Here is a 23,566-nt window from a genome sequence, read left to right on the forward strand (position 1 = left end):
ACGGTAAGATCTTGTAGATGTATTTGGAAATTAAAGGAATTGCTATCGTCTCATAGACTCTGTATAATCATTTTATTTCCATGCTGATAATGGAGATGACGCAGCGTGTCTGACGGAGCAGAAACACGCCATTAATTAGCATGTCAGGTTAGCATTTGATAGCTATTCCAAAGGTTTTAGCGGTCGGATGGAAGATATCAGAATCGCTTTTTTTTTATTATTATTATGTTTTAATCTTTATCAGACGATAAAGATAGTTTTTCCCCCCCACAAATTTGCGACAGTGAATTCTGTGAGTAATTGTTGTGTTTGTTAAATCATTCAACCGAACACAGCTAGACATTTAATTACAGCAGCTAGGTTAGCTAACGAGGCATCGCACCCATTAGCCTTCATCTGTGGTGGAAGTTGGCCATATTTGGTCTAAACCAGCGTCCTAACCGTCTTCCAACTCGGGAGTCATTTTATTTTCTAGGTGTCTTTAAGTTGAGTCTGCATGGCAGATAAATGGGCTTGATTTAGTTAAAAGTTAGAAAGCTCACACTAACGCAGTTTGAATTTTTCTACAGGTGGCTTGACAAGCATGGCAGATCAAGACGCACGTGCGTACAGTCCAAGAGGACATGCTGCTTCTTTTCAGTCTCTGCCAGCGGACAGCGAGCCACTGTTGCACCAACTCCAGGGTGATGCAGCAGTTTGTGCTGGGCTGAGGTAATGGGGGAGGGAAAAAAAAACACTCACACTCAGTGCTTAATTTGTAAATCATAAGGTGCCGGAAGCAAAGTACATATGACAGCTCAGGGATGACGAGACGCGTACAGGTCCCGGAACATATACAGAAAAGGTGCTGAAAACAACATGAAAATGTCCACTTGAAACGCTGTGGGACCAATGCCGGTTTGGCAATGGTATTATCCGGGACCTATCCCGGCCCAAACCATCGACCTGGGCTGCTTGGCCCATGGGGAAAATAGTTGTAACTAATATTTGTCACTTATCTTATTCTTGCATTAATATCAATTCAACTGTAGTCTGCATAAATTCACCATTGCAGCGCAGCCGCCTGCTGCATCACAGCAGATTAAATAGGTTCTACCATGTAAGGGAATTCTCTCCTCCCAAATGTTTCAGATGGTTTGGCCCATGGCTCGTCTTTTAAAAAACAATGGCGCGACACAGAGCGCGTCAGTGATGGAGGGTAGAAAGAGGCCAGGTGGAACAGAGAGGGCTAAGCTCAAAAAAAGACAGGAGGTGGCAGCCAAATGTGCCAAATTGACAGATATCTTCTCAAGACAAGCTGGTAGGTTACTGAGAGATATGGACAATAGGCCTGGTTGTGAATTTAATCAAATAGGCTATAACGTGGCAAACGTTTTTCAATGTCAACTCAACTGTCATCTGACAGCTTTTGTTGTTAAATATGTAAAATCTCACAATTTATATGATTTAGAAGTGTATTCCTATATTCAAAGAAGAACCGAACACTTTCTTTACATTCCAGTTCTGATGAACAATTGCTTAACGCTTTATCACGCTTTCTCTCCTCATCAACTGTAGCCTGCATTCCCACAGGCGCGCACATGTGGTTACTAACGCAATATTAAATAGGGGCGATCACATTTGTTGTTTGATATTTGTTATTAAATGCATCTCAAACATGCAATTAAAATAAATATAATTATTTAGAAGGGCTGTATGCAAATATTGTACATGGTTCGCATGCGCAGGGACAGGGGCAGTATGGCAGGGCAGGGGCAGCGCGAGCACGTTGGGGTGTTTAGTTGCCTTTTTTAATTACTGCAGAGTCTGCACGCGCGTTCTATCCGCGGGAATCAGCATCATGTTTCATGTTCAAGCCTTCCCCTCCCATTTATTATAATGTGAGCTGAGCCCGCTCACGCCCGTGCAGGGAATAGACTGTTCTATTTTCAAGTTGCAATGAGCACTTATCCGGACACCGCGCGGGCACGACGCTTTGATGTGAAAGGAAGAATCTGTTTTCTTGTTGATTTCTATCCATTTCGGACTGAACACGAATGTTTTTTGTTTGTTTTATCTTTTTTCATGGACTCAAATTCCTCCTCCATATCAGAGTGGCCTGAATTTGAATTAAATTCCCGGACTGAGAAAATGGCCCACCCCGGCCCTGTGTGGGACTTACAAGCCTCAATTTCAAATAATAGCCTATCCATGGTATAAATGTTATGACGATAATTTATAATTATTTTAGGCTAGTACGCAAAACATAGGCAAATGCCCACATCACCACAGGTGGGACAGCCAGCAATTAATTTCTCAACAGGTCTAACGTGTAAAAAAATATATTTATTATTCAAAGATTGGCACGGCGGCCTATTAATAGACAGTATGTTTGCTCACCATATTTAGTTGTTTAAAACACCCCACATCACGAGCATGTCCGGATTGTCCTCTACCTCTTGTTTTCTGCTTTTACTGCGCGTGTCTGTGGCAGTTCTGTGTCCTTTGGCCACCCAGGACCTCACGTACGGGACTGGATTGAATTTAGCCAGAGGGGTCCAACAAGATTTAAGAAGAGTAAAGATGACATGGTGGATGTGGGCAAAGAGCTATGGTTGGGAGTGCAAATCAAGTTCATTTGAGAAAATCCGCGCTCACATTCAGCACTTGCAATGGGAATGCTGTTGACAGCAACAAGTAACTCCATCAGCTCTTTGGGGGTGTCTTTACCATCTGAGTCTCTGTACATTCTGTAGGCCTGCTGACACAGTGACTCCCACAGTGAGAGCCAGCCTCCTGCCCGGGCTTGGCTAGCTGTTCGCGCTAACCTCCTCCTGCAGTTGGTTTTCGCTGCAGCTGCCCTCGTCGCTGCTTGTGGAGGCTTTTCTGAATCGTTTTGAAGTGTCATGCAACTCCTTTTTTTAAAAAAAAAAAAAAAAAAAAAAAAGACAGTAAATTTAACTGTCTTTTTGATATGTTTGCATTGAAATGGTTACTGTTTCTTCCTCTCTGCGACGTGCTCCTCGATGTGGCGAATTTCAAAAGTGAAAGCACTTTGATCGTTGGCCCAGCTTTTCAGTGCGTCAACACAGATCTCCGACTCTTTCAAATCTTAATAAACAACATGAAATTCTTGAGATTTGTTCTGTAAATTTATATCTACATATTTTATTTCATTTTAACCTTTTTTTTTTTTCTTTTTTCTTTTTTTTTTCTTTTTTTTTTTTTTTTTTTTGTGAGAGGTAACGGATCTGCCCAAATAGGTGCCGGAACACAGGGTGGCCAAAATGAAGAGGTGCCGGATCCTGTTCCGGCCTTGAGGAACCCTTGAGGAAGATGCATCATTGCCAATTTGTCTGACAGCAGCTGACCACCTCAGACAGACACCCAGCAGTGTGGAATTAGTGGACTCATTTGGCTAGTCTTTGCCTGCAAGGGGAAAACAAGCAACCGGGGTCTGAAGCAATCATTTAATTCCCTGGAGCTTAAAGCGGCGGGTGTTCTTGGTGCAAATGTGGTTGTCGACTGTTGCCTTTCGCTCTCTTGCATTTAACCAGATTGACTTTGTCCCATCAGGGTAGTGTGTTTCACAGCTTAATTCAAGCAAACCAGACTGCAACTGTTTTTTTGTTTTGTTTTTTTGTCAACAGTAATTTGGTTTTGGTTGTCATTGCTGAGGTCTCACAGCAGGCAGGTGAGTAGCTCGCTTATGAGTGTGACCGATCCAGAATGGGCACATGCGCTGTTGGTTTGTGAAGTTCATTGATGAGGGATCCCACAGTGTCAGCACAGCGAACGAGACAGTTTCTCAGCGGTTGAATCGGACCTAACCTTTGCATCCTCTTTCTTTCTCTTTAGAGAAAATTCCCTTGCTGCCCGCAACCATCGCCACGCACGAGTGGCTTCACTTTTTGAAGCAGGTGACGGAGTGGAGAAACCTGCTCCTCAGAAGTGCAGCTATGAACTTGGTTCTGATGTGTTGGTGGAACAAGAGGTAAATAAATTGCACGTGATACCAGGGGTTTCACAGTAGCTGTTGTCTCATATTGAAGGCCTTTTATTCAGTGCATTTATGTGCAGTTTCCCCCAGAACTCGGATGCTGTCAGCACCTGTCACACGCGAAACATTTCTGGGAGTAAAAAGCTCACATTAGTTTTTCTCCTCTGTTTGAAGTAGAGGTGTTATCAGAAAAAAGGATGAATCTGTTAGACATTGTATTTGTCAAACTGCATTTGAGCATCTGACATCAAAGTGAAATCTTAAAGTCACAAGCACAGCAGCGCTTTACTTCACGCAACATGTTGTCGTGACTTAAACATCCGTCGCCACCTGTTTCCTTAAGCAGCAGACGCACATTTCCAGTTTCTAACTCGCACAGTCATCGCCTTATCATTGAGACGGTCAGTTGTTGAAAGGAGGGTTGGAGTTATTACTTTGCATCTTTTTTCTTTTCTTTCCTCAGGATGAAGACTCTGATGATGATGATGATGGCGCTGCCCTTTCTCTGCGTGGAATGTCACCTCCTGAAAGCGTCCTCTCGGATGAAGAGCCTTTAGTCGACTACATCAAGGACTTCAGCGGTCAACTGAACAGCGTAAAGACGGAAGGTGTCGTAGCTGTCCCGCAGAAGTGAACGATGAAATCTGATCAGTCTTAACTTTAACACCGGGGCTCCTCCACGCTTCCTTTTCCACCACACAGATTATCCCCTCAACTGGAGCTGGGATCAGCCATTTATCATGTGGAAAGCTGCAGAGGCCTTGCATGTGCTGCATGTGTGTGGATTTCACCAATGCTTTTATCAAAAGTGATTTGCCTTTGAGGAGTATTATAGATGAGTTTCCAACGGGCACGAATTCCAAAAGGGTTTGAGAATCTTTTTGGAAGCGATCACAGCCACTGAGCATTGCTGAGTGCTTCTCCGGGTCAGTGGGGTAAAAAGATTGACCTGTAAACACATTGAGTTGCCTGTGGTATGAAATGCGCTATATAAGTAAAGATTGACCTGTAAACGCAGACTCAAGGTTAATAAACATGGTCCTGGATTCATTAGTAATGCACAAACTTGCCTGATCAGTATCATAGCTTGTGCAATGGCCTTTTGGATCATTTAATAGCAAAAGAAAGTGTGTTGTAACTTATGGCGCCACGATGATGACCAAACGGCGGTCTGCAGTGTTTCCACTTGACCTCTTAGAATCAGATGATCTCATTTCGAACCTCATTTTAAGGTAGTACAACCAAAAAAAAGAAGTATTTTTCGCTCACTATGGTGCTACTACCTACAAACGAAAACTGAAAAATGCAAGCTGCACTCGTTGATTTTCAGTGTTGCCCCTGCATTTACTGACAGAATTCTGCAGTCAGTCTTGAATGTCGGCGTCTTCCCACGACAGGATAGTGAAGAACCGCCTTAAAGCCACGTCCTACACTCGCACCCGTCATCTCCGTCCTGGTCCAGCAGCTGCTGCCGCCATGATTCTGTGCTGGTTAAATCCAAGCATGTGAGCCACACATTGCTTCACCAAGCATTGAGACGCCACCTTTCTCTCTGAAGCATAACGGGACTGGACCTCCTTCAAAATATCAATATCAATAGCTTTTTCCATTCTAAAGACATATTTGAGAGGAAACTTCTCACTCCCTGTTATGTTTTGTGTCCTACAGTTTGGCAGACCGACTGGCACAAGAAGCACATGGCAGCCATAAGCAGTGAGAAGTTTGACAGCCTTCTGAGAATGTGTCCGGAGTTCCGTGGCTGTAAAAGCCACATGGCGGCGTTCGTCCTGATAAGAGGTAACCTCGGGTGGGCTGTTGACACTGAACATTTGTTTCTCTCTTTAAATTGTTGCTGTCTTTAATTGTTTATCTTCAACACTTGATTAGTACTGAGAGTATTTTACTTTTAGGTGTCCAGAAATTCACCAACTCAGACTATGCTGGTGACGGGCAGTTCTACCTTTAACGTCCTGCTCTACCATTTGGGAGGGCACATTTTTCACTGAGTGTACGATTTGTGTTATGGAGGGGTTTAGGTATGCAATGCTAATGTTGTGACAATTCTTTCTCAGGATTCCATACTTTAACCATGAAACACTAGTGAAAAATGCCCTGATTCTGAATATTATTGCTCCAAAGGAATGAAAAAATGCAAAGAAACATTTTTCTTGTCTTTTTTTCCTCCCCGCGGGCCTTGAAGCGGTATCGCAGTAGCATGTTGAATAACTTGGCGTGGTCGTTTCCAGTCTCAAGGCTCGATTATAAGACAGCGGTTTGGAAGACAAACATTTCTGATGTCATCTGATTGTTCAGATATTTCAAAATGATGGCAGACGATAGCAGTTTGAGCAGAGACTCAAAGCCACAGCGTGCAGCTCCTCTGGGAGGGACACTGAGACGTCACAAGCCATCCAGGAGATTTTCTCACGTGAGTCCGGGGATAAGAAGGCAACCTGAGCAGATGCTCAACCAGCCCCAACTGGGTCCCGTCAGTCCAGAGGAGTAGCTGCTGTTCATGCAGGACTTTCCTTTCTGGTCTTTGCAAACGGAGGCGCACGCCATCACATCACCCCCTTACTGAACTTCTCACTCGATCTCTTCAGGCCAGGTTGTGGTGCAGTGCTGCGCAGTGACGACCTGTACAGTCGCTTTACATAGCAGTGCATCGGCTAATCTATTTCATAAAAAAATGAAGACATAGAAGCTCTTCCACAGCTGCCCGAGTTAAAAGCAGACCATGTTAACAGCTAAGCTGTATTTTCAGTGCCTGTTACATGTTGTGCAGAAACTACATGTAAATGTGTATTTTTGCTGTTACGTCATCATAATGATGACTAGCAAAAGTTTTGGCTGGGTGTTTTTGTATCGGAACATTTTCCGCTGAGCTTTGCTACACGCACACAGAAATCCTGGCCTCCGCGTGGCTGCAGTGCGTTTCAGGCCCCGGCTCAGACGTGCAACCGATGTCCATGCTGTAATCTGTCACCGTGGCACACGAAATGAGAATCATGAGGCTTTTCTGGCTGCTTTTAGGCTGAGCCTAATTCATTTTGAGCCCGATTAATTTTGTTGGACTTCACGTGTATCTGTCCAGTTACTTTTGAATCTCTACATTTTGGATTTAACAAGATGTAAAAGGCTGAATTCTGTAAAGTTTGTAGAAAGGTTTTTGGAAGATGCTTTTAAACACTGCCGCTTGGGCTTCACAAAGCTTTTAAAATTGCTTTGAAATGAAGTGGGAATGCCTTCAATGGACACTTTCTGCTATATGTAACAGCTGTTGATGTGTTGAAGAGAAGTACAACTTCTTGTCCCCACAGAAGCGTTCGATACTGCCGGTCGTCCCTGTGAGCGTTACAGTGTGGTAGCGGTGGGGGCCGGTCGTTCAAGCTGTGCCAAGTGGCTGTGCTACAGTGGGCTGATGGTCCATGACAGCCATGCCATCATCATCGCCAGAAGGGCTCTCCTAAGGTACAAAACGCTCTTTAACCAATGGACAATCCCAAGAATACTCATCCTTTAAAAAATGTGCTGCAGAGGAACATGGCCAGCTCCAAATGAAAAAAGTGTTTCCTCTCTTTAGCATTCAGCTTGTAGTCCTGGCACGTAGGCTAAATAGGCTTTCTCATTCTCCCATTGATAAGTGCTTGTGGACCTTTGCAGGAACTGTTGTGCCTCGTATTAATTTCTCTCTTTTTCTGGCTCCTGTTCAGGTTTCTATACAAACAGCTTTTGTTGTTCTTTGAAGCTGATCCAAAGGCCAAGGAGAAGTGTATTTTTGAGAGTAGTGCAGACAGCCACCAGCTGCAGCTCAAGCCCAAAATCAGCCTGCATCTTTACACCAATCAGTGCCCCGAGGGAGCTGCTAAGAACTTCTACTTCAAGTACAGCAGCCTGTTTATCAGTCCTTTCCCAGGATTGTTTTAATGTGTGTATTTGCTCAGAGCCACATTTTGGAGGCAGAATGCTATGGTGTGATCTAAATTAAGGATTTTATTCAAACTTTATGATCTCCGAAGCAAAAAATGAAGCATCTCACGGTTGTCATATGAACCCATTACTGTTTAGGATTTCAAAAAACAACAAAAATATAGTTCTGTTGATTAGTTTTATTCATAGGATATGGGAACTCTGTTCTTTCAGTGTCTTAAAAGTTAAGTCAACCCAAACCTTCAACCTGGTGCTCATCCTGACTGCCGCTATGTGTCATCAGGTGCTGTGCTTTTTATCTTTATTGATTCTGAATTTAAAGCTATTTATTCGTCCACTGCTGCCCTTGCATGGCTGAAGGAAAGCAAGCAGAGTATCATTTTCATGGCATGATTTTAATGTGTTTTTTACTGAGAAATGAACTTCTACCTTTCTAAATGAGTGATGTCGTTTACCGTTTAGGGGCTCAGCAAACGACACGTGGACCTCTATGAAGCTCCAGTATCACGCTAAGGGCCAGCTGGTCTCTGTGGCCTACCTCGACCCAAGTTTGTGGGGTGCCAAAGTCTGCTGCATGTCCGGCAGCGACAAGTTGTGCTGCTGGACGATCACAGGGGTTCAGGGTGCATTACTGAGCCACTTCATTCAGCCACTTTACATCACCAGCATGGTGCTAGGTAAAGAGCTGGAAGATCACACGTTTCATATTCCACACTACTGGAAACAGGCTCACTTTAGCTGTTTGGGAAGCTAAAAATGAAGCTACAGTTAGGAAACAGCCTACTTAACAACACCATGAAAGGCCTTTTCCAAAGAAGACTTAAAACTTAATTACCCTGGGGCTTTCTTCCTCTCTGGCTCTGCACTTTGACGTGGAAGGAGCAAAGTAGATTTAGCAAATTAAGTTGAAGTGTGAAATGCCTCTACTTGCTGGAGTTCTGGGGCCTAAGCGCTGCTTGAAGCTGCCGACGCGCACAGTTAAATCGGGCATGGTCCTTACTCAGCATTTTTTACTAAACACTGTTGCTGTTACATGTTTCCACAACATTATCCATGTTTTTTTTATTTTCTTTTATTGTACCTTAGAAAGGATCCACTGTGAAACGGTCAGAAATGATCGAAACAATTAACTACCAGTTCTACAGAGAGGACATTTTATTCATTTATGTAATCTTTAATGCCATTCATCTTTTTATTTTTTTAATTCCTCTTTACTTAGGAGGCCAGAACACCTTCAACAAAGAAGTGTCTGATATCACCAACAAGAGACTGGGTGATGGATGGGAGGAATTTCTGCCTCCAAGCTACAGGAAGCACGACATCTTTCTTCTGTGTGGCGACCACGTGGGACCCGTGGTCACGTCCCCGTTGCACGACAATCTCAGCATCAACTGGTGTCTTGGAGATAAGGACATTGAAGTTTTGGACAGCAGCAAAGGCATCATTGTTGAGGGGTAAGTTGCTGTGTACAAGGGGTCAAGATATTTAATGATTCTTTTTGCTTTGGGAAGAAGTAAATGTGCAGAATCATGTTAACGCGTCCCTCCATCAAAAATGTGGGGCTGGTGCGATGTCCAGCGCTCTTCTGGAACGTCTTGAGCTCACTGCAACTTTCCTGATTCACAGTCCTGCAGCCAGTGATGTACTGTAATAGATCTGTGGGGGGTGGGGTGGGGTTTAATGCGGCCGGGCTTTTGACAGCTCCGGTATGGCCTGGGGCTCCTGCCATCTCTTGTTTTTGGAGCTACAGGCAACTGTTGATACCCACTAGCAGCAGTGCATTGCAGACGTTGGCTCTCACTCGAGGCGCTGTTATCCTTTGAAAGCAATTACTGACAGAAATAGAGCTGAGATCCAGCTCATCACATTCAGTGAGGCTGGCTGTTTCATCTTGTGTCCTGCAGCTTGGGCTGTCAGCTCAGGTCACACCAGGGTAGTGTTGGTATGGGAGCTACAGCGGGTTCTCAATAGATATCTCAAATAAGGGCTACTTTGAGCAGGGAGCACAGGACAGTAAGCCCTCATTTCAGAAGTACGAAGTTCCAGCAATAGGACTCCGCAAATGAGTATTCAGTGGGATGAGGAATATTATGGGCTGCAGACAGTATCTTGGTCTTGATTTGATTTGGGCTGCTTTTAGCAATCATTTGCTCTTGACAGTTTCTGTCACACTACACATCTCCACCAGTCCTTATTTGTATGGACGTCAGTGGTCTTATATGTGTAAGTGGTGTTGGTATGTGCTGCCAGCGCCTCGTATTCTTCAGGCAGAACACAGACACCCGTTGCTGCTGCAGCGTGAAAGAAGACCTTCTTGTGTTTAGCACAACAAAGCTTCGAAGCTGAGGCTGCATCTTCACAAATGGTGGAGAAGGATGGAAACATTCAGCGTTGGTCACAAATATGAGACGAATTGTTCAGTGTGCTGTACGATACGCATTCTCACAATTATCAGTGTATTGAGTAGGGCTGCAAAATAGGAGGCCGGGCACTTTAAATCATTCCAGACACAACTGTAGTGTTTAAAAGGAGCATTCAGTAAATTACTGAGTTTATCTGTCTATCTTTACTAAATAATAAAGTTCCTAAGATGAATCTAAGACGATCTCTATTTCAAGGGAAAGACTGCTTGATGAAAATATGTGTTGTGTTGCATATTGTGTCGCAGGTCTCCCTCTGTGAGTGGGCCTGGCTTCTCGAGCAGACTCTGCAAGAGAGCCCTCTACAGTTGTTTCTGCCAAGTTGCAGTGCTGGGTGGGCACAGCTACCTGCTGGAGCTTCCCACCTACCACAGTGTCAAGGTATGTTGATTCTCACTGCTGAGCCGGGAATAGTTGGCTGGCTTCCCCTTCGTGTTGCTTGGTGTTCTATGTGGTTTATTGTTTTACAGGTGGAAGCCTTTGTGTACCAGACGGTTAAAGATCTGATCAAACAGCAGTTCCTGAGCATCCACGCAGGGCCCTGGAATTCCAAAAAGCTGGTGAATTACTTCAGCGCTTGAGCACTCGCCCTGACAGCAGTTCTGTTACGTTTCCCCCACGTTCCCCGTGAGATTTTTTTTGTTCTTCAGTGCACTTTGCACATTTGTTTTAACAGTGGGGATTCTTTTGTTTTAAGTGTAACCCTTGAGTGTTTAAAAAAATAAACCGTTGTGCACCACACTGAAGGAGTTACGCTGAATGACTCGAGACACTTTATACCACACCAACACTTAGAAGGGAGCCCTCTATAGTGAGAAAGCCGTTTGTGTTCATGTGTAAACCTAAAGATGGAGCTATTTGTGAACATGGGGAACAGGAGAGAATCAGGTTTCAAACCTGCTCTCTTTGCACATCATGTAGCAGCTGGTTATCATTCCATAAAGCCTGTATGTTACTCTGTCAGGTACTTCATACAATCCCCCAACTGAAACTTTACCAGATGTACCAGCTATGTCAACACATCTCTCTCACTCTCAACTCAACAACATTGACGTGCTTTGTGTAGCGAGACGGAACGAGGGACTGTTGGGCTGCCTTTTTCAGCGGGCAGTAAGGAAAGGAAGGACGATTTCCAGTGAAAGAACCAGCAGAATAAGCACTGGTATGGGAGATGGGAGTGTGGCATGCACGTGTCTCTGCAGACACACCTCAGTATATGCTGCCTCTATGTATATTTAGAATATTGAGTACATAGACCCAGGACTGCACGAGCTTCAAAACACTTGATGCGTGTCAAATCGTTGAAGTGAGCCGCAGAGATGGCCCACTTCAGAGAAATGACTAAGGACCGGTGCACGGCAGGCTGTTCACATCACAAATGTCACATTTTAAAGTACCTTAAACCAGGATGGGAATGTTTGGTCAAACCTAAAAAACACAACAGAGTATGGACACAGTGAGACTTTTGGATTGTTAAATTTGTGATTTTTATTACTTTTTTTTTCACCATACTGTTGTCCATTGTCTCCATAGCTCCACTCACCAGTTGCTTGGCAACCAACTCCTCCTAGGAACTGATGCAACAGCTCATGTCTTTATAATTACAAGCTCTTTTACAATATTTAGCAGAAACAAAATCAACAAAAGGAAATGCATGCAGAGAAGGTGGGGCCTTGCGGATGCATTTGGCTCCTCTCTGCGCCGATTACACATCTCATTGTCTCCTAATAAAAGACGGAATGATTAGGCTGCTGCTTGAATGACGCATGCACGTGTTGGATATGCGTTGGTATTATCCCTGTTCTTCCTCATCTGGCAAGTGATTTCTCCAGCCAGATGTTGGATACATCCCCCTGTGGGAAGGCAGACCTCCGGCGTCGGAGGGGTCTCTCTGAGCTCGGGGAAGAGCCAGGCTATTGACAAAAAGACCTGCAAGATAATTAAACATCTGTGAGGTGTGGAAAAACTAATCATTTTTATCTCAGTCGGGTCAAACAATTTCAGCTGTCAGATGGTGAAGTTTTAAGAAACAACATTCCCGTCATTCCAGTTGTGTTTAAAGCAACTTAATTACCAACGTCTTGTTGTAATTATTTAATGTAGCGCAGCCTCATTAATGGAAGCGGTGACCTTCGGTGGGCTTCTGGCCACAGCGGGACCGTGACGTCCGAGGCTGTGATAATCATTTTATGTGAAAGAGGGAATGTAAACAAGCTGAAATCCAACTTTTAATTGTAACCTTTAAAGTCTTTTTAATAATCGGTTAAATGTCAGCAGGATGATTATCTTAGCAAAATGTTTCGGTGTTGTAAAGCATACAGTTTTCTTTATGGGTTATAATTTAACCTTTTTTTTTTTGTCCACACAATTAAAAAGTGTCACTTTGATGCGATTTCTGCATGTTTTTCAGCACGTTTGATAGTCCTACGCGTTTTTAATCATTGTTGCCATTGAGCTGGCAGCTGCGTAGCGCCCTCCTGGTTCTGTTGGGTTTTCTCACCCAGGTTTGGTCTCCTGCAGGATGAGTCTCTCTGGCTGGAATCGGAAGAAGCTGATGTGCTCTCTGTGGAGCTGGACTTGACCGAGCGCACCGATGGTATTGTTGCTCTAGGAAGATTTTCCTTTGGTTTGGCCTGGACTCTGACCGATGCCGAGTTGCTCCACTCTGGACAAAGGTGTCAGACGCAGGGAATACTAATCACACCCAGTTACATTTAGTTAACTAAGTAACTACATAAAGAGAACTGCTCTTACAACAGACTGATGACGTAAAACACCCTGATTCAGACATTTTTTGTTTCATATATACTGTAAGTGTGTGTGTGAATGAGCAGTGTTGATGTGTTGCTACCAGAGTGCTCCTCAAGTCGAAAACGTCCGAAGCACAGGTGAATCCTCCACTGTTTCCTGACATTCTCCTTCATCAGACAGTGGAAGAGGAAGATGAACAGACCTGGAATAAACACAAGTGTTGAATCTTGGTTAGAGGCCGTCTTCTCTCAGCAGACGTTATTCAGTATATTCTACTTCTTCTTCTGTGGGCCAGCGAGCAGACGACAGTACGGTGACTGATGTCTCGTCTCGAGGTAATAATCGGTATTACAAAAAAATACGGACTGTGTGTCTTGGCTGCATATTTTTCATCGTATTTAATGCTTTTCCCAACTCGGTTGGAGGCAGCAGTTGAATTTTTTTTTTTATACAAATGGCACCTTTAGGTCAATAAATGTGACAAGTTCCCACCACAGCTGCCAAACCCTGACATTAAATGTTAACTTGTGGTCAGATGTTGTATTTCAGCTTTAAAAAGCTAAAGCCTCCCACGAGTTTGGTGAAATGAGATCAAATTCCATGTTCAGTAAAATTGCTGAATGTGATGAGTTCCCATGTTATTGCTCTGCTTTATAGACATGCTGGACGTCATCCAGTTTTCAATGAATAATGCAAAAGAAAAGAAATGTCAACCTTGCAGGGTGTTCAGTCCAGAGAACATGTACAGCAGAACCATCCTTCCTGGTCCCCAGGTAAAGAGGCCAAGAGTCCATGTCAGCCCAAGTAGCAAAGTGAGACTGGCAACTCCCTTCAAGTCATGCAAAAGTCCTCTCCGGGTTCCTGCTGGACTGTTGAATCGCATTTGACGAATCTGAATCAGAACCACCACAAAAACCTAAAAGGAGGCCCAAAAGAAGGCTTAGAGAACTTATAATTCAGGAGAACTGTGATAGATTTAAATGATGGAAAGTATGCAGGACAACTGAGTTTCAGCTAATGGTAGATTAGATGTACAAAAACTGAGATGCACTATCCTACATGGGCCCGGTCTGTCTTTTTTTAGAGATGGTAAAATAAGTTGTATTGCACACTGTGCTGAATATCAAGTTAATGATAGTTTTTCTCATTAATATTTTCAGTCTAAAACGATACTTCTCCAAAAGTGATCTGCCTTAAATTTTATTCGGATAATGTGTTGTTGTTGTTTCTTAGACATATATACTTTAATGAGATAGTTTAATGAAAGCATTTACCCCGATATTAAAGAGAAAGAGCAGCGCAGCGTAGGCGACCACTGACACATAAAACGTTACGTCGTCCTGGATCCAGCAGCTGAGGGAGCAACAATGGAATGGTGTGGGGTTAGTCTTACTGTTGATTAAAACTCTTATGTTTAGGTCAAAGGACAAAGCCTTGACTCACAAGTTGTCAGAGTTATCCAGCGGCTGTAAAGCAGACCGAGTATCTGTGTAGAGGTGACTGCCGTACGCCTCTCGGTTCACAATGAGCACCAGGATGCAGATCCCCAGAGGAATCCCTGTAATCATCAGTCAACAAAACGTGTTCGAAGCTTAAAAAGATCTTTACAGCACCAATGCCAGTGTATTTCAACTTTTATGGGCTGCTTATTGAAAGTCAGCCAGGCAACAACATGGCTCATGGCCATGGCTCACCCCATCCCACAGCACAGAACTTCAGGATGTATGAGGGCACGTAGACGTTGAATACTTTGACGAGGGCAAAATACATGTTAACAGCCTCTAATCCCATCCAGGTGAAGGATGCCAGGAGGAAGTAGTGCAGCGTGGCGGCCACAGCCACACAGAGGCCGTGCAGGCCCCACGACGACAGCCAGGAGTTGACCAGAAACACCAGGTTCAGGCACAGCAGGGCCAGAGACAGGTTGATGAGGATCTGTGAAGGATAGTCCCGACGCAGCTTTCTGAGTTGGAGATGGAAGGGTATAAATAAATGTATTTGTGTTGACAGGGCTGCAGAAAACATTCAGGAAAAAACAACAACTCGGTGGTCTGTCTTACTCCAAAGCCACGTAAGTGAGAACGGTGATTCCCAGGAACAGTGACGAGACTCCACAACCAACATAGGTTACAATGGTCAGGATCTGTTCGTTGGCCGTGTCCAATGGAGTCCTGGAGACATCCTGGACATACACACAGCTTTGTCAACGGTAGTAAATATGTATTTATTGACCTACTGGTGGCTCACAACTGCTCCGGTTCCCACAGCTAAGTGTAAGCTAGCATGAAGATCTTCAGTAAAACTGTGAAAATGAATATTATTGTCATCAAATCCAATCAGGACAAAGAAGGCGATGACTCAGAGCTGGAGGGTGGGGCTTTTTACACCAAACCACTGTGCTTTAAGGCTCCGCCCATGACGGCTGAAGTGATTTATTGCTCATGCAGAGTTAGTTGTAGGAGATATTTGCACTCCCACTGCTGTGCTTCTGAAGTCTAAATGTGCTTCCTAAACTTCCTAAACTACACGTGAACAAAGTAGTTTGTACCAGAAGAACCCCGAAGTGTGTGAGATGATCACACAGGCAGGTGGTGTAGTCGGAGCTGCTGTTGTATATCCGGCAGCCATCATCATCCCAGCCTCCGTGTCCATCTGCACGGAAACATTGACACATCATTTGTCCTCGTTATCCAGCATTTATTACAGTTTGAAAAGGAGTTAAACCAGGACCTACTGTTTTTATTGAAGTTCCAGTAAACACACTTTACTTCCTTGTCAAGCTTCAACAGAAAAGAAAATGAGATGCTCTAGTACATCAAAGGCATCTGCTCCCAGCAGCATTGTAAGCATCGCAGCATTAAATGAGAGACTCCCCCACCGTATTGGGCTTCAGATGTCGGAGCATGACTTTGACGTCTTCCTCCAGGTCTGTGATTGGACAGCTGGCGTTGGTCACGCTGGCAGACACCACAAAGGTGTTGAGGATCTGCCCGTCCTGACTGCTCTGAAAACGGTTATAAGGAAACCTTCAACAAAGCGCTCAGTGCATGGGAGCGGCACGTTTGTTTGGTGCTTTTCGATGTAAAGTACCTGGAAGAGTAGTGGGATGCCGAAGAACTGAAACTGCACTCTGGGTGGGCTCTGGTTCAGGCCCGGCTGTGGGAAACTGTGCTGCAGAACAGGAGGCAGCGAGATGAACGCCACCGTGCCATTGAAGGGGTAGCTGTTGATAAAAATCTACGACAAAAAGAGAGATTTATCCTTGAAGCAGATACTTTGTATTTGAACTGCAGCAGGGTCTTTGTGTGTTTCGATGTATAGATATACACTGTATTGCCAAAAGTATTCACGCAACCACCCAAATAATTAAATGCAGGTGTTCCAGTCTCATCCATGGCCACAGGTGTATAAATTGCGGCACCTAAGCATGCAGACTGCTTCTACAAACATCTGTGAAAGAACGGGTAGCTCTCAGGAGCTCAGTGAATTCCGGTGTGGTACCGTGATAGGATGCCACCTGTGCAACAAGTCCAGTCGTGAAGTTTCCTCGCTGCTAAATATTCCACAGTCAGCTGTCAGTGGTATTATAACAAAGTGGAAGCGATTGGGAATGACAGCAGCTCAGCCAGGAAGTGGTCGGCCAAGTAAAATGCCAGAGCGGGGTCAGCGGATGCTGAGGCCCATAGTGCGCAGAGGTCGCTACAGACCTCCAACCTTCATGTGTGGCCTTCAGATTAGCTCAGGAACAGCGCGTAGAGAGCTTCATGGAATGCCCCCTTCCTGTTCCAACATGGCTGCGCACCACTGCACAAAGCGAGGTCCATAAAGACTTGGATGAGCCAGTTTGGTGTGGAAGAACTTGACTGGCCTGCACAGAGTCCTGACCTCAACCCGATAGAACACCTTTGGGATGAATTAGAGCGGAGACTGTGAGCCAGGCCTTGTGTCCAACATTAGTGTCTGACCTCACAGATGCGCTTCTGGACGAATGGTCAAAAAGTTTCAGAAACATACTCCTAAACCTTTTGGAAAGCTTTGCCAGAAGAGTTGAAGCTGTTCTAGCTGCAAAGGGTGGGCCGACGTCACATCAAACCCTCTGGATTAAGAATGGGCTGTTCCTGAAGTTCATGTGTGTGTAAAGGCAGATGAGCGAGTACTTTTGGCAACATGGTGTATGATGGTCGCTGCCCCTACATATTCTGTTCATTTACCCTGATCTCACTTCTTAGTCTGTTATCTCACTTCGGGCTGCGGCTGATCCATTTCACCCTAATGGCTGTAAAGGATTTACGAACTTTTATGAGTGAATTCTTTTCAAAGAGCAGACGAGACAGATTGAAGAGAGCGGTTCTTTAACCTCTGGTTTGGTGCCAGTCGGATCAGATGTCACCCCGAAACTCAAGCTGCCAAGCTGGTCAGGATCTACATCCACCACTGAGATGGCAATAGCTGGAGCAGCCAGGGTGTAGGAGCCCTCATAGCCTATCATTCTGTCTCCCACTTCTTCTATAATGTTGAGGATCCTGGAGAGGGAAACGGAAACAGATTTCTGATCAGGAAGGGCTCTACTTGCATTTCTGATTCTGTTTCCATACTTACGTGTTGGTGAAAGGCACAAGGTTGCTTTCAGACTCCAGGATGTATGAAATGACGTCAATCAGAGCTTGGCCAAGCTGGGGCGTGACAATGCTGACGTTAAGAACGTCCTTCAGCTTGTTGAGTATTGCGATCAGGTCTTTGTCGGTGAGAGTGGAGGGCTTTCTGAGTAAGTCTTTAATCATCCCCACCACATCCTGTGCATTACCTGCAGAGAAATGACACAACCTTAGCACAAAGATGAGTGTTATTGTGTGTTTTCCTGGGCTTCTGAATGTCACTCTGTCTTCACATTTTTAGTTTGCAGATTCATCTGTGAAGCGAAATCCATTCAAGCAAATTTGACCTTAACTTACGTAGAACATCAGATTCTTCTGGGTGCATGTTTAATGTTGGATTTGGAACCCCACATTTTAGATTCAGGTGTGAAAACAGCCACGGCACGCATGAGCAACAGAAAGGGAGAAGCAGGTCAACATACCGGCAGTGACTTCAACATGGTCCAGGTCGGGGATGGTCTCCACCACTGGATGGCAGACCTCCAGGTCAGGATCGGTCCAGTGGGTCTGGAGACGCAGTTTGCTGTCAGGTGTAGACGGACAGAATTCCTTTACAAGACATGACTGTAAACAGAGTTTCCTCTGAATATAGAGCTTTATATTTCAAACTTAGTCTGCCTTTTTCCTCATTCGAAATGTGTTTAAATTCGTGTGGATCTGTGAATGGAACGGTCCATATCACCGAATGTGTTTAAAGCAGAAAATGAGCATTTATGAGACTTTCAACAGCTGGTTCAGGGAATCATTGAACACAAATCTTTCATTATTGCCACTGAGATCCTGACTAATGCTTTTACAGCCCAGCCATTATTTGTTGCTGAAACACAGAGTCAACACAGAACGTCTGCTGAGCACATATGTACCGGTGGACCTGATCAATAGACGGGTAAACTCATTCTTATTGATACATTAGATTAGGGTCATCCAGCCAAACACGTTAAACAGCCGCTTGATATCACCTGTAAACATTAGAAAGACTACCAGACGGAGCATTCAGCGGCTTATTCCACCCGGCTGTCAGCGTAGCTCTTCAGGTGGAAGCGCCGGTGCAAATATTAACCACATGAAGCCCACTGACTCTGCTGATGTGTGGTGAATGTTTGTGGTTCGGCAGAAACCATAGATGGGTCTGCTGCATTATTTAGTGAAAACATGTATTTCTGTATCTCATACACCAGTAATCTCCCTTCTGAATTTGATCCAACTTCCTCGACAAAAGAACAAGACATTTACATTAAGTGTACATCCTGTGATCCTGATCCTGATCTTTTTCCACCTTCTGGGATCTAAACCAGGCGAGCTTCTCCTAATGATCGCAGGTTTACTCTTGGCGGAGTTGCAGATATGCCCTGTAATTAATGCCTTGCATGTGTGTGAACAGAAAACTCTCACCAGTGTCGGGTGGCGGAGCTGTGAGGGTTTTCTGGGCACGCGTGAGTGGCGTTTTTCCCTCCCGAGGTGTCCGGCCACGTGAAAAGGCCTTTCAGGGTCTGCTGGGCCTCTGCGGTACACTTGTATTTCACTGAAAAGGCGAATAGAAAATGAAAACCCCAGTTTACTTCATCTTTGACTGAAGTTCAGCCGTACTCACATATGCGGCTTATCTCCACGTCCTCAGTTGCTATGGAGATGGAGCCATCGTTATAAGGCATCAGCAGAAGGTGCCGTATCTGCTCCTCCATTTCCTGTGTGTCTGACAGCGGCATCATGACTTCAACCTGGAAAACAAAGCGCTCTCTGCAGACAGTAACAGAGTTATTGCTTGCACAAATTTGATGGATTTCACATCAAAACTGTAAAAAGATATAATAATTTATAAAACATATTCCAAAATGAGTCCATTTTGATATAAGGTGGACAGAAATTGACCAAACTATGCATGCTGTGGAGCTTGTGACATAATTTTTGAGATTGGTGTAATTTGTTTGTGTGCCATTTGAAATAAAACGGGGACACGTGAGCCCTACCTCGACACTTTGTTTATGAATCCCTGGATAAGAACAAAAGTAAAAGGAGAGTTTTAAGGCAAAGTCGTGCAGAATTAGTTGGAACATTTAGTTTCTGACACTTAGTAGCTGAGAAGTTTTAATATTTAGTTACCTTATCGGAAGTGAAGGAATGAGACTCAGGGTCATGTTGATGCCTGGAACTGAGATCATTGCTTATTAATCCACTTAAGTTCTTCATTTGCATCTTACTGTGTCATATATCCAGATTAAGTGAGGCTGTGTCCTACCTTTCATCTTTGGGCAGCAGCTGAAAGTCCAGGACAACCATCAGTTCATCAGGTAAACTGCTGTTGAGCTGGAAAGAAGATCTACATATAAACATGTTTCACACAGTACTGGAAGTCTTCTGCCGTTCCAACTTCTTCACTGACCATAATTAAGATGCATGAAGCTAGATTTGGAATCTGTCTTTCGAAAATAAGAGCTTATCTGTTTTGTGACACGCACCCAAGTGGGAACGATGTGTTCTGGGTCACAGTCTCCCGTTATGGACACGTTCACCTTAACCTGAAAATACAGTTCTGCAGGGAAGATGGAGACAAATCAGAAGCTTTCCTCACGGCGTCGGTAGAGTTGGAGGCGTGAGCTGACATATCAGACTGACCGAAGATATTTGCAGGGCTGGTGGGGAAGGCTGTGACCGTACTGGTAGACAGGGATATGTTGGCGGCTTGGGTAGGGGATGATGTTGTGCTTGTAAAGGTGGGGGCTGTGATGGAGGAGGACTCTGTAGGAGGGTTGACAGTCGTGCTGGAGAAACTTTCTGGAAAACAGTTTCAATATCAGGTTTTCTGCACACATCCATTACATCACCAATTCTATCTTATTGCTTTCAGGAAGTTCTTCCTACCAACAGGTGTGATATAAATGCTGTTGGTGTCAGCCCGCAGCTGCAGCAGGCCACTGGGGTCGTAGTAGGGGATGGTGAGGTCTACGTACATCTCCTTTATCACAACTGCCACATCTAAGCTGGGGATGACGTTGACATGAACCAGGCAGCAATACCTGCAGGGCAAAGGGAGATGGATGGTTTTACTCTCTGCTACAGCTGTGCTTTCCTAAATATTGGCACGGGTTTGAGCTGGTGTCATCACGGTTTTAACCCTCCTCAGTTTACTTCGTTTATAAGGATTTTTAGAGGGTTGAAAATGAGTATAACCCAAAATAAGAAAATGCAAAAATGTATTTTTTTTATTAACAGTAAAATGAAAGAACAAAAGGTCAAAGTGAAACTAAGGATCACTGTGCTGTTTGTATCTTCCATAGAGTCCCAACTTTGTCTGATTTGGGCTCGTGGAAACATGGACGAAGCACTGCCTGGATGGAAATGATTTATTTTCAGGGGATTTTCTAAATCATTATTTAATGCCATTATATCATCGTCACAACTTATTAGTTCTGTGTCAAGATAACAAAGCTTGTTTTGTTCTGATAATAAGCAGATTTCTTTTTTATTGTTATCTCACTCGACGACCTGATTCTCTGGTTATCCTGTGATCTCAACATGACAAATCTCATTTTCTCATTAGAATTTAATGTGATTTCTGGCCCTAAGAAAAACAGATTATTTCTGTAGATCCTCCATTATCATAAGAATATGAGCTTCGTTATCACAAGATTTAAGATAATAATCCGGTGACCTTGATCTAAAGGCACGGGGATGCGTTATTGCAGGTTATCTGCCTCTGTGGCCCTGGACTCTGAGTGTAAAAGGACACTTTGTAGCGTGTGCACAGCCTTCGTGTTGAAAGGTTTCTCACGTTTTGTACAGAAGACGGCGACACATTCCGCATGAATACTTAACATGTGCTCTCATTACTCTGATAAAAAGATTATCAGCTCTACAGTGAGTTGATCCTGCTCTCTGTAGTTTGGCAGATTGTTGCCCAGCAACCATGAGATGATAGAAACGGGGAACTTGAACCACGTTACCTGTCGATATTGGGGGCAGCCCACAGCATCTGGAGAATGAGCCGAACGAAAGGAGCATTATTATCGGGAAATGCAATCGTAAAAGTTACTTTAGAACAAAATGTTATTCTGAAAGGAGGAATTATTTTGGAAGTCAAGTTTTTAGGTTTTCCAAGCAGCTCAAACATCGTTTTGAACTTTGTGTCCAACTGAGTCTTGTGTCTTATCAGCCAGCTAGAACACAGTTGTGTTTGCTTTAAGCGAGCTGTGGCTCTGTTATGCTTACCGACCCGTCTTGAGATGATGGTTTTATCAGGTCCTCTTTGCTGGGATTGTTGGGTGGGAAAAAACACAGTTTAATTGACGTGACACAAACACATTTTATCCAAAAATAAATGAAAAGCCATCGATCTGTTCCTACCTGGTTACTTCAAACACAGACACTCCGTGTAAATAGACGCCCTTCGGTAAAACCTCTCTGAGCTGCAGGAACATCAAACATCAGAGCAGTCTTATTACACTGCAGGCCAACAAAGCAAACAGGTAATTAATAAGTTATTAACTCACAAACCATCTTTTAAAGACATTAAACCTGTGTTGCAGTAGGGTTAACATAGACATTCTTTTGACCTCATCTCTTACTTCTCTTGGTCTCTTTCATGACTTGTTAACACTTGGAAGCCTCCAGCATTAGCAGGAGTTAACCACAAAGTCACGTATGAATTTACTCAGTAACAGAAGGACTTTGCTTTGTGTTACCCAGCGATGTGCGACGTCTGTCGCTGTGTAGAGCTCAGTGTTGTTCCCATCATGACGGATGATTCCAAACACCAATCTCGCATCGTAAATGGACCATTCTGCCAAAGAGCACCACCATTAGGCATCAGTATAAAAAAAACTAGCACTACATTAAACCATGACCCACAATTTGTATAGAAATGCACCTTTTTAGGCTCAAAGCCCTTTACAAAGCTGTTCATGCACAAACACTCTGCTGCAGTTCTTGTCAGTGCATCATTGCACTCTACATATGCGGTGCTTTTTTTGGTCTATGATCCCACACTGATGTTCATATTTGAGCCCGAGCGAATAGTTTATTTTTCCTGCTCACGGTAAAGGCCGTAGTTGGGACCCTAACCCTAAGAGCAACATCAAACATCCCTGGTGTAAGTCACACGGGTAAATTGCTTTTGCCTTGCAGAATAAGTCATTTTGTAGCCATGTGATTTGCGCTTCAAAGCCCAATATAATAGATCCAGAACGACTTTTATAGAGTATTTGCTTAACTGACAAAACGACAGGTGGTCAGTGTGTAATTGAGCTGTGAACGTTGGAAGATGCTGTAAAAGGTTTAATGAGCGTGTCGCAGCCATTTACTGCATGCGAGTGCATCTGTGACTCTCTTTCAATTCAATTCAATTCAATTCATTTTTATTTATATAGCGCCAAATACAACAAATGTCATCTCAAGGCACTTAGATAGTAAGTCCAATTCAAGCCAATTGGAATTCAAATAATTAATAATAATCATAATTCATAAAATAATCCAATTCGTTGATATAGAGCCAATTCAAAAACAATATCCTAGCTAAGAAAACCAACAGATTGCACTGAAAACTTTTTGTTTTTCGGTCCAATCTCCCGGCCTTTCAAACACTGGCAGGCAGGAGGGGGGAAACTATGGCTCGGGACTCTTCTTGCAGAGCCTGCAGAGGACAAAGTAAATGCAGGGTTTTATCAAATACAAACCGAGGCACACTCACCACACTCCAGACTGGAGTCCATTACTGAATCACAGGGCCAAGTCTCCCAGTTGCTCACCTCCCACCTCACCAGGTCCCCCTCTGTGCAGCTGAGTGATGTCACTTCCTGTTCGCTCCGTTCCCTCGCCCACATTCGAAACAGAGACAC

At 44.1% G+C, this 23,566-nt stretch overlaps 2 protein-coding genes and 1 long non-coding RNA gene across 3 annotated transcripts; 1 reads left to right on the forward strand and 2 right to left on the reverse strand.

The window, feature by feature from the left end:
- The first annotated feature begins 583 nt into the window (after positions 1–583).
- On the forward strand, positions 584–10,962 carry adad2 (adenosine deaminase domain containing 2). Its single transcript, XM_075486768.1, has 10 exons — positions 584–694; positions 3,761–3,973; positions 4,443–4,572; positions 5,648–5,776; positions 7,300–7,450; positions 7,693–7,863; positions 8,372–8,586; positions 9,129–9,363; positions 10,578–10,710; positions 10,800–10,962. The coding sequence occupies exons 1-10, from the start codon at positions 584–586 to the stop codon at positions 10,908–10,910; spliced, it is 1,599 nt and encodes a 532-aa protein (XP_075342883.1). The 3' UTR covers positions 10,911–10,962.
- Positions 10,963–11,844: 882 nt separating this feature from the next.
- adgrg4b (adhesion G protein-coupled receptor G4b) lies at positions 11,845–19,441 on the reverse strand. The gene is made up of 17 exons (XM_075486769.1): positions 19,327–19,441; positions 19,128–19,257; positions 18,158–18,258; positions 17,680–17,884; positions 17,438–17,603; positions 16,171–16,317; positions 15,959–16,084; positions 15,815–15,860; positions 15,629–15,732; positions 15,141–15,262; positions 14,775–15,043; positions 14,524–14,638; positions 14,355–14,433; positions 13,795–13,996; positions 13,181–13,282; positions 12,830–12,994; positions 11,845–12,258 (listed from the first exon to the last, which is right to left on the reverse strand). Exons 1-17 carry the CDS (start codon positions 19,439–19,441, stop codon positions 12,122–12,124), a joined length of 2,331 nt encoding a protein of 776 aa, XP_075342884.1. The 3' UTR covers positions 11,845–12,121.
- A 1,159-nt stretch (positions 19,442–20,600) lies between these two features.
- On the reverse strand, positions 20,601–21,985 carry LOC142401659 (uncharacterized). Its single transcript, XR_012773178.1, has 3 exons — positions 21,942–21,985; positions 21,677–21,705; positions 20,601–20,749 (listed from the first exon to the last, which is right to left on the reverse strand). It is a non-coding gene; the product is annotated as an uncharacterized LOC142401659 (long non-coding RNA).
- Positions 21,986–23,566: the final 1,581 nt, after the last annotated feature.

Source organism: Odontesthes bonariensis, chromosome 16, assembly GCF_027942865.1.
Source record: "Odontesthes bonariensis isolate fOdoBon6 chromosome 16, fOdoBon6.hap1, whole genome shotgun sequence".
NCBI lineage: Eukaryota > Metazoa > Chordata > Actinopteri > Atheriniformes > Atherinopsidae > Odontesthes > Odontesthes bonariensis.

Excerpts from the sequence above, each read along its gene's own strand:
- adgrg4b (XM_075486769.1), bottom strand. The coding sequence starts at position 19,441 with ATGCCGCTGTCAGACACACAGGAAATGGAGGAGCAGATACGGCACCTT. Across the intron at positions 13,997-14,354 it reads TCTTTCTCTTTAATATCGGG|GTTTTTGTGGTGGTTCTGAT; the intron begins GTAAATGCTTTC and ends GCCTCCTTTTAG. Across the intron at positions 13,283-13,794 it reads TGGACTGAACACCCTGCAAG|GTCTGTTCATCTTCCTCTTC; the intron begins GTTGACATTTCT and ends TGTTTATTCCAG.
- adad2 (XM_075486768.1), top strand. The coding sequence starts at position 584 with ATGGCAGATCAAGACGCACGTGCGTACAGTCCAAGAGGACATGCTGCT. Across the intron at positions 695-3,760 it reads AACTCCAGGGTGATGCAGCA|TGTCAGCACAGCGAACGAGA; the intron begins GTTTGTGCTGGG and ends GGGATCCCACAG. Across the intron at positions 3,974-4,442 it reads ATGTGTTGGTGGAACAAGAG|GATGAAGACTCTGATGATGA; the intron begins GTAAATAAATTG and ends TTCTTTCCTCAG.